Below are 10,477 nucleotides of genomic sequence, written 5' to 3' on the forward strand. Positions count from 1 at the left end.
TTGTCCCTACATGTTCTAGTAACTGCATGAAGTGACACAGCTCCTCTTGTTCCAGCCCTCACACACACAGCAAGAGAGAAACCCGCAATTAAAGGAAGTGGTAATGTCATGTAGGGAGACCTGCTATCAGTGACAGGGCTGAAACAATTTTGACACCTGTCCATCACAGAAAGCTTTAGTCTCGTGTCATTTAGCATCCCTGGCAAATCCACTTGTGCTCAATACACAAGGATACAAACATGCAGAGACGGGAGCCTTCTGGATGGCCAGCACAGAAAGTGACTGACATGCCCACCAGGCCAGAGCTGCAGCCTGGAGGAGAAAACCTCTCTGCCAGCAAAGGCAGCTCAGCCGCTGCCTGCTGTGATAGCTTCCACTTCACTGCCGAACGGGCGGGGAGGGCAGAAGGCAGGGAAAGGCAACCCTCCAGCTACCTAGCTAGCTCTGCTTCCCCACAGAGCTTTGCAGCTTACACAGATTCCTGATAACAGAAGCAAAAAATCAGTTGCTGAATGAGTACTTGAACTTCCTTGGCATTTCTTTTCTTGGAGAGCAAACTCGAGGTGATGAATCCATTTTGCCTGTCACCCTAAGTCAGCTTCCTAACAACCCAAACCAGATGGTGCTAAAGACCTCATAACAAGTAGTACCAAGGGCAGGACTGGAGAACAGATGAGGTAAAAGAGAAGAGATATGTAGCAGGCACACACCAAAGCACTACCACCACTGAACTCAATGCTCTAGGGAAGTCCCAGGGAAGGCAGACAGACAGAGAAACAGTGGGGCAGCCAACAAAGCCCCAGCTCTGGGGATACTGCAGGGTCTCCACACCACCCCTGCCCAGTGGTGTGGGCAGACTGTTCAAACCAACCCTTGGTTCAGAGAAGTCAAGAGAGCTGCAGAGCTTACCTGCAAATGTTACTTCTACTGCCTCTGGTTTATTTCTAAAAAGGAAAGAACACAAAGGAGGTAAATGAGAGCTCCAACAGCAGCCTCCAAGCTGTGAAGGAAAGAGGATTAATTTTCAATTACTTATTTCTCACAGGCAGCTCTTCCTCAAAACCCTTTTATCTCCTGCTGTTCAACTAGTAGTAACCTTTGACAAGAGATCTTAGACTTCTCCCCCTTCCTGTAAGTAGCAGTTTTACCCCAGATGACATAAATTAGACCTTGAAGCTGGCACAGATTGCTATTATCTGTAGTTTATTAATAGATTTTGACATCACAGATTTCCAGTTAGAAATGCCTAAGAAAGCTACTCCTTACTAAGAAGTTTGTTTTCACAAGCACACTCTCTGTACAGAACAGCTATGACACAGGTTTTGGGACAGAGGATCTTTTGTAAGGTCCTGCAATACCAATTCATGGAAGGAGCTGAGTAATCCTTCCTGACACAGTGCCCCCTTCACCATCAACACCAACTCTGCAAATATGTTGCTATAACTTGCTTGCAGAGAAGACCCTTTTTCCAAATCCAGTGTTAGGAACAAGCCAAAAAAGGAAACTTTCCAGATGTTCATTTCATCCTGCCCCCCTTCCAAAACACCCCAACATTTTGCCAATAATCTCAGCAGAAAAATTAGCTCTGGGTGTGCTCTAACGCTGTCCTGAGTGGTCTCTGGGATCCATGATCAGCAACAAAATGCCTTGCGAGCCAAAGGCACATCACATCTTGCACTGTGACTATGAAGACTAAACTGCTTAATAAACCCTATTTTGACATTTGTCCATGATCTGTAGAAGAGTAGGACTCCACGAAAGATGTAACTGCCTCTGGAAGGTCATTTCATTGGGAGTGGCACTACATAACTGCTTTCACAGCTCCAAGGAGACTGGTATTAATAGGTCATTTTCCAACAGGGAATGATGCAAAGGTATCTCTACTGCTGAAAGCAGGCGTGGAAAATGAGAACAGGATAAAAATGCCAGTCTTGTACTGCTGTTTCACACTGTATCTCCATTTATTTTTCAAAAGTGGATGATATTAGACTACAGACTAATGCTGTGGCTAACAGAAATCTACTCTCTAACAGTCCATTTACACCTGCCTGAACCAACATACTGAAACAGCTTCCCAGAGTAAAGGCAGTGGTCTCAACTATGCTGCTGCTGCTGCCCAGAGACCAGCTTCAACCTTTTTGCTGAAACTTGCTCTTCCACACACTTGTGTGCTGCTGAGTACTGGCTACACTGTGGTACATACACTGAGAAGGTGGGGGGAAGTGATGACTCAATATCTACTTTCCCTCGCCATATTCTGTGACAACTTAAATGATTTTATCTCAGCAGAAAGCACTGTTTTTCCATCAGCTTTTCTGCAGTCAGCCTCATTCCTGGAAGGCAGAAATGACCACAATGTGCTAAAACTCAAGCTGGGCAATACGGGGAGATGAAGACACTGCACTCCACTGATCCCAGACACTCACCAGGTCAACTACATTGTAATACAGGGGAAAGGCAGAAATTAACCCCCAGAGGGAGATCCTAAGTGGAAATTAAGAGGTGTTCCTGCTTCTTGAAAGTGATTAGCTGTGAAAGGCAACAGCTCTTTTTTTGTCTGAAGGCTGTCTTTTGTGCCACATTGCTGAAGATAAAAACCACACACTTGAAAGAAGCGGTGCAAGTGCACCCAAAGCAGGTCCTTTAGTTTAAGAGCTGTGCCAGCTACCTGTGACCTCTCTTGCTTTCATCTTCCCTTCCCAGCTGGGCCTGAGATGGGCTCAGCAGGCATCCCTGGCTGCATATTTAGCTTGGGCTCTTGGAAAGGAGAGCAATTCCTCAAGCCATGTCCAAGCCACTTCTGCTCACTGAGGATGGCTCAGAGCAGAGATGAAAGAAAATCCCAGAGATCCCACTCGGTCAGTTCATGCAGACGTGTTCTTCTTTTAGAGCACCACACTCAGACGTGGGAATCAGCTTGGATGGCAGTATAAATTTATATAAAAAAAGAAACCTATGTAGGAAGCTTTAAAGATAGCACAGGCAGGCACATGAGAGCTAGGAATATTAAACAGGACGCATCCTTAAACCTCTGTTCCATCTTCTCAGAGTTACACCTTTCAAACCCCATTCCCCACAAACATAGAGCTGACACCTCCCAGAGCCCCCGCTCCCAGCAGAGCCCTCCAAACACAGCACCTCCCTCTGAGAAATGCAAGGAAGTGGCTGACAGCCAGCGCACTGGAGTGGTTTTGCCGAGGAAGGATGATTCCCCATCGCTGTGTACCCAGGGGACGGCAGGAAGATCACTCATCACATTATTGAAGAAGCCGAGCAAGACCAGTACAGGAGCCAGTTGATGGCTCTGCACGAGAGCCTTTGTTCTGCACACAAAAGCTCACTGCTAACACAGCTGGGTTTGAGCCTGTTATTGTGCAAACGTCATTTCTCAGAGAAGTTATTTTAACACTGATTTCCCAAGTGGCTCAGTTCCGGTACTTGGGGATGCTGAGGAGGGGGAGTATTTAAGGGAAAAGAAGGTAACTGGGCAGAACTTTGGGTGCTGAATATTCAACCACTTCCCGGCACAGCTTCAGTGAAGCAAGAGCTCACGTGAGCTGCATACAGAGCTCCTTGAAGCCACGCTGGCCCTGTCACCTACCACACAGCGGGTTTTCTGCCTCACCGGGCACACATTTAAGCAGCCCAGGTCTGGCCTGGCCCAGGGGAGGACAGAGAAGCGCATTGGAAGTGTGGCTGGGAGCAAAGTGAGCTCCCTTAGCCTTTCACAATTCAGGAGCTTTACAATCACAACGTTTAACGTGCTTCTATTTATTTCTCTGGCTCGCCTCATCAAACTACCCTGTCTACTTAAAATGTTCCTCCAACAGAAAAACCAAACCTTTTGCTACCCAGATTGTTGTTCCTGCATCAAGAAGTCCCCAGGCAGAAGAGAGAGAAGCTCTCACCTTCAGTGCTCCGCAGTTTCTGGATGAGCAACAGTCCTGCAGGTCACACGCACGTGTTCACTTCCCCTTGACCTTCCAATAACCCCATCTTCCACCACCAGAAAAAGCCCTATGGAGGCACAACGTGTCCTCTCCATGTTCTGTCCTTCCTGCTCTTGTGTGGGTGAAGGCTCAGTGCAGAGGATTCACAGCAGGCCTGGGATGGGGCTGGCACCACTGAGGGTGGGTACCAGTTACTGTCAGGTTACTGGCGTGATCCCAAAGAGCTCTACCTGGTCTAGCGTGCTCTGGTGTCCCTTGCCTCCCTGAGGAGACCCTCCATACCCATAGTGAGAATTGGCAGTTTAGCAGCTTGGTGCTGAATGACTCTAAATCCCAGCTGGACTGTAAATCCCAACTGGGCAGCCAGGAGCTCCACTGGGGTTCGCTTCTACCCTGATCCAAATCTCTGAGAGACAGACTAAGTCTAGCTGTACTCAGAGAATTTCAGAGAGGACAGCTCATCCACTCCTGGGGCAGAGAGCTGCCATGACTCCTGCAAGCTCCTTACCACCAATGCTACCTGAACCACAGCATCCCTCAGTGACCTTCCCTGTTTGCTACCATCTGCCCTGAATGGACAATGAAATCATCTCATACCAGGAATAACTGAGATGGCTTCTCTCTGCACTGAACACTGAATCCAGACCAGACCTTTCTGCAAACTTCTGCCTGAACTCCGACGCTGAAGTGGCAGCTGTTCCCAGCAGCAGTCAGTTTTGTGATAACACTTATCAGGTCTCAAGTCAAACCCACACCAAATCCCATCTGCCCTCTGTTTGTAACAATAAAAGATCCTGACAGATTTTACGTCTTCTTGCCTGTGTTCCTCCTGTTAATCTCCAAATGGCTCCTACGCCCTATCTAATACACAGCCAGCTCCAAATCATATTTTTCACCCTGGCAGAACATCCGTGAAGAGCCACAGTGGCCATGGAGAGACATCAGTGAACACTTAAGAGAAAAAGCAAATCTTTTTTCAGACAGCCTTTCCTCAATTTTAACTTGGACAACTTCCCAACTTCCCGGTTTCATTCTCAGGCCACAAAGGCTCTTAGTGGTATGTTACAACAAATTTTAAGAACAGAAGAGTGAAGACTGTAAGTATACAGAACCTTCATCTCCTGTATTAAAATGACCTAACTGCTAACTTGGCTGACAACCATATTGAAGCATCTCCCATATCACAATTAAGGCCTCTACCAAATAATGCAGTATGGCAATTATTTCAAAAGCTGCAGGCATGCAGATACTCTAATCTCTTGGCCCACAGGAACGGGGGGGTGGGGGGGTGGGAAGGGGTATTTCAAAGCGCAAAGCTCTGAGCAGAGCTTTCAGATCACCAGAGCCAACACACGATTTGGATAAAGTGAGCCAGATTCAGTGACAGACTGCAGGCTCTCACTACAGAAAGGTCACCCCAATAAAAAAAAATTATAAGCAATGTCTAAAATTATCTGAACAGTTCCTCCACTCCTGGGCCCCACTCAGCTAACAAATGCCTCCCTGCGTAAGCTGTGGGAGCATATGTAATCAAAAAGCTTTCATAGTTCTGGCAGCACACCCACCATGAACTCGAGCAGGAGTGCTCTGTCAGGTGGGTGGTGCCGAGTGGTGCACGGCAGCCCCTACACATGCCAATTCTCCCCTTTTGGTTAGGTGACCCCTCCATGCCCAAGGTTTTCCCTTGCTGTGTGCCCAAGAGCCTAGAGGAGAGGGCCGGTAGGAAAGCAGTGGGATTCACAGTGGACAAAGCACAGATGGTCCTGCAGCACACTGGCACTGGCAGTTCCTCTTCCAGGCAGATCTTCATCCCATGCATCCTCAGTCATAGGCAGATAGCCTGTGGTTCCCCACCAGAGTGATCCAGAGCTGTGCCATGTCTCTAGGGAAGAGCCTCATTTTGCATGCACTTTCACTGTGTTTCTTTAGTACAGTTATCTTTAGACGGATAACTGCTCTTCTCTGGTGTCAAGCATTGGTGGCTGCAGTGAGAACCACTCTCTGAAGATAAAACAGAGCAGGCCCCTCTTAGGAACCCGAGATGAAAACTGAGGCTGGAGTGATGACAGAACCACCTGTGAAAGCCTAACACTTTTCAGATCTGGCTTCTCTTCCCTCCTGTTCCGTGCGCTGTTGCACAAAAGCGGAGCACTGCCTACTTCCAGACAGAGGTGGTTCATGATCCACCATTAATGCAAAGTCACCTTCCCAGGTGTCTGAAGCAGGATGTGCTGTGACAGCCCAGGAGCTATGCTCCAACACCTACAGCCCCCTCAGTCAACGTGGACAGCCAGGGTGTACGAGCACTGCCTCTGCCAGCAAAACCCAAGGGTACCTCTTTCTGCCAGCAGCATTTCCCGAGTGCTCCTCAGTCAGGCAGAGTGAGTTTCAGCAGGTGAGGCTGTGCCTGGAGCGATGTGCAGCTCCAGGCTGGGCTTGTGAAGACACTGAGCCAGCACCTGCCACTGCTGCTGAAGAAGGGAGATCTGATCCCTGCTCCACAGTGAGCAGCCATGACACAATGAAAAGGATGAGGAAACTCATGTAAGCTAAAAATACCCAGTTTTGCCTGTTTAATTTTAACCTAGGTCACTTCCCCAATCCTGTTTCCCTTGAAGCCTGTGTCAGCAAGAAGGAGGGGGTGGCAGAGGAACAATCTCTGGTTTTGTTGGGGTCTCTGAGCATCCCTGAAGCCACATATAGCCACAACCACTCCTGAAGAGAGTTCCTCAGTAGTGCCCGGCAGGATTCAAAGTTCCTCCACCCTCTCAGCACACCAACAGCCTCCAGACGCTCCTCAGTCTCCCCATGATGAACTCACTTCAAGTCACAAGATGAACACGAAATTCTCACTGCCTGGTTTCAGCCAGGGCTCAGCCTCTGTGTCTGAAAGGCTCAGCTCTACAGCCCACAAGCATCAAGTGACCGCAGGTGGGAAATACCATAAAGCGGGCACGTGCAGCTTCAGCCCAGCTCCTACTGGCTCACAGGAACCACTCTGCATCAGGGAAGTTCAAGCTTCAGCTGATTCCCTATGCAGCTAACAGTCAGGAAGCCCTGCAGATCTGTACCTACTAATGGCTGTAAAGAAACCACCAATTTAATTTGAGATTTTTTTTCCCTCTGCCCCCAGCCCAGGAAAAGGCATACTGTTCCCCAGCTATGCAAATTTGTGTCCTTTTGCACAGTGGGTAAATAATAAGTAACAGTTTGAGACAGATGATTAATTTACTAAAGATATTGGGTAAGCTGTGTATGACTGGAAAACCAAACCCTAAGACCAAAGCCTTGTGCCACACTCACTGGGGTCAGTTAAATCAGAGCAGGACAAAACTGGATGGAAATGCGTTAGTTAGAATGAGTATTCACCAGACACAGAAGACAATCATCAAAATGTTTTACACTTTAAGTTTTTGTGGGTTTTTTTTATGTCTGTGCGGTTAGCAAAGGGAAGCAACGATGAGAAACAGGATCTTCTCACAGGTAGAGCTCATCTCCACACACCACATTTCTATGAGAAACAGGAAAACCCACCTGTGACACCAGCTTTTAGGCAATACCTCAAGTACAAATGAATCGGTCAAAAGCTTATGGAAGCTTTCTCTGGACATGTAAAAAAGCTCATGAGCCAACCTCATTTCAACAAAATTATTTCCACATACTGACCAGGTATTCCCACACTGCAGCAGTTCAAATGCTTGAAAACTTCAGTAGCAAATTCCTAACTCAAGTTATTTCAACAGATTCTGGTAGCTTTAGGCTTTTATTTAAAAACGTAGTTGGTTTAAGATAATAGATTTAAACAAAGAAATTACTAGAGCTAAATAAAGAAAAAATATCAGATGCACTGAAGTCCATCATCTGTTACCACCTTGATCTAAATATCACCTTTCAACAGTGGCTGTACAAGGAGGTGAGATTTCCATGGGGTTTGCCCACAAAATCAAATTAAATTTCAAACGACCCTATTTACAGGCGGGTGCTGCCAAGCCCCAAGGACCTTGTCAAGGGAGGACTCTTAGAGGTGGGTTAGGCCCTGCCTCAAGTGCTGATCTCTGTCTGCAGTCCTACCAAAGTAACTTTCACACTGGGAACTCCCGGGACAGCTGATGGACTTCCATGCAGGGCAGATTTTGACATATATGACAATAATATTATGGCTGTGAATTAATTTCAACATCTAAACATGACCTAGTTCTATATGACAAGGTGAAATGTGGAGCGTCTCCTACCTGATAGCCCAGGAAAGCTCTGCAGGGACCCGCCAAACTATGGCTACACTGCAGTAGAGGGGAGTGACACAGCCCATGTCATGGGACAAGTCTCTGGCAAAGGATTTGGAAATGAACCCTGCCCTGCCCCACTTCCAGGCTGGCGCTGAACCCACCAGGCACACCTGTCTCTGAGACAACCACTATTGACAAATCCCTGCATTGCATCTGCTGCACTCCTGGGTTAGAGCAAATAATGTAAACCCAACTCTGCCCCAGTGTTCAGACTCACTCTTCTCAGTCACCAAATTCTTCAAACCTTGACCTTGCCCTGACTGTCCTGTGTTTGTCCCCAAGACACACCTTGGAAAAACCATCACCAAAATAGCAGGAAATCCGTTCCTGCCTCCAGGCTGAGCACCACAGGAATAACCCCAGAGCTGTGGCCACAGGAAAAATAAATATCACTTGAATAAATGTTTGATAGCACCCATTCCTTAGAAGACTTGAAACCAGGAGGAACCTCCCAGCACCTCACCAGCCTGCACTTGCCTGGACAGGGAGACCCCAGAAAAAGCACAGAAGAAAATTCAGAAGTAAATGTCTTCCTCACCTTCAGCAACACACTCAAGGCACAAAACTTATCTAGAAACACCATCTAAAGAACAGAATATGCCAAAGATGACTAAGAGGAAGAAACAGAGCACCATCAGCCATGCTATGAATTGATCCAGGAACAATCGGTATGTCAGGCACGCGTGCCAGCACACAAGTGAGGTGGCTTTGCCACACAGCAAAATGGAAATCTCAGGGGCCTGCAGGCTGGTACAGAGCAAGCAACCCCAGCTCTGCTCACAGAGTCAGGGTTTTGGGGTGCATTTAAACCTGCAAACTGCCCCCTCCAAGTCACATCAACACAGAGACACATGCACATTGCTCTCTCTCTCTGTCAGGAAAAGTGCCTTGGTACAGACTAGTGATGGACAAGCTGTTCTGACACTCACTATGAACCTCTGTACATGCCATATTTCCTAATGGATGCAGCTGCAATACCACAGTGGTCACCTGGGAGCTCTCTCTTCCAAGTGCGGTGCCTGTGCTCCGGGGAAACTTGTTGCATTAAATGATCAGGCCTCAAGAAGAATCAAAATCTGGGAGCAGGTCAGCTGTCCTGCAAGGCAGAGCAGCCTGTGAGATTATTCTATGAAAAAACCCCACCAAAACAAAACACCAATTCGAGCAACAAGTCAACTGAGAGTGGGGAGAAAGCAGAGGAAGTGGCCTCTGACAATGTTCTGCATGCAAAAGGCTGAGAGCTTCAAAAATCGCTGGAGAAAAAAGGTAGCACAGAAAAAGGCATCTGCCTGGGGGGTCCTTTCCTGGCGCAGCCTAAGCCCTGACTTTCGAGGCACCAGGGCACGCTCCACCCCAGAGATAACACCGCTGCGCTTTGCCTCTCAAGGCTTTGTCTCTGTACAAAGGTGACTCAGTCAGCAGGCAGTGCATCAAGCCCACAGGCCACTCGGTTGCAGATACGGACAGTCATACTGAAGGGACTTCCTTCCAAGCTAAGCTGTGTCCTCACAAGCATCTTTACAGCCCTGGTGCAATACTCGCAGTAAAAAAACCACTGGCTCCCCAGGGACTGAACTGTCCCAGCCAGAGACGTGGGTGCAAACCAGAGCCCCCAGTCTGCCCCCCGAGGCCAGAACACCCACCAGGCTGGCACCAGGGGCCATGACTGACCCGTGGGCCTGTACCCCTACTGCTCGAGAAAGCAAAGGGGGAGCAAGCTGGAATTTGCTCTTCACCCCCAAAGCAAAAGGCTGAGGCCATGATTCCACACACACGCTTCCTGTTCCTCGGCTCCCTCTACACATTCTGTACCAGCGCTGGCACCACGCTGATGAAGCCCGCTTTACCCAAAGCAAACACACTGCAAATCCACCTTCCTCCCTTCCCAACTTCCTCCTTGTCCAAGTCCTGTCCTCCAGTCCGCCTCAGCACTGCAATCTCCCATACCCTTCCTAGATCCGTCCTGCTCCTCCGGAGCTCTCACTGCTCTCGCACTAACGACTCCATCCAGCGCCACTCTCCCCTCCAATACTGCCTGTCCCACTCCGCTCCCTTATTCCCCAGGCCTTCCCTCTGCCCAAGCTCTGCCCATCCCCGCCGCCCGCAGCTCAGTTCCAACAGCCTGACCACCCTCCTCCCAGCCCCTGCACCCTGCAGGCCGCCATCCCGAGCCCGCTCTGCCCTCCTCGTTCCCCGGGCCGCCACCTGGTAGCCCAGTACCCGCTGGGTCCGTGCGGCTCC

General features: G+C 48.8%; 2 protein-coding genes across 2 annotated transcripts in view; one reads left to right on the forward strand and one right to left on the reverse strand.

Annotated features, from left to right (window-relative positions):
• The window catches only part of ARPC2 (actin related protein 2/3 complex subunit 2), a gene marked incomplete at its 5' end in the record, with an annotated part of 15,331 nt that extends 8,993 nt beyond the window's left edge, over positions 1-6,338 (reverse strand). Inside the window, 2 exons of the mRNA XM_008644829.2 lie at positions 910-944; positions 6,286-6,338. Of these exons, the coding sequence (XP_008643051.2) occupies positions 910-944; positions 6,286-6,338 (88 nt within the window). The remainder of the gene's footprint in view (positions 1-909; positions 945-6,285) is intronic.
• Positions 906-10,477, forward strand: part of LOC103625430 (C-X-C chemokine receptor type 2-like) — a 14,937-nt gene continuing 5,365 nt past the window's right edge. Inside the window, exon 1 of the mRNA XM_008644848.2 lies at positions 906-1,002. The gene's annotated coding sequence lies outside the window, so the exon portion shown is untranslated. The remainder of the gene's footprint in view (positions 1,003-10,477) is intronic.

The sequence above is a fragment of the Corvus brachyrhynchos genome, unplaced genomic scaffold (assembly GCF_000691975.1).
Source record: "Corvus brachyrhynchos isolate BGI_N302 unplaced genomic scaffold, ASM69197v1 scaffold452, whole genome shotgun sequence".
Classification (NCBI taxonomy): Eukaryota; Metazoa; Chordata; class Aves; order Passeriformes; family Corvidae; genus Corvus; species Corvus brachyrhynchos.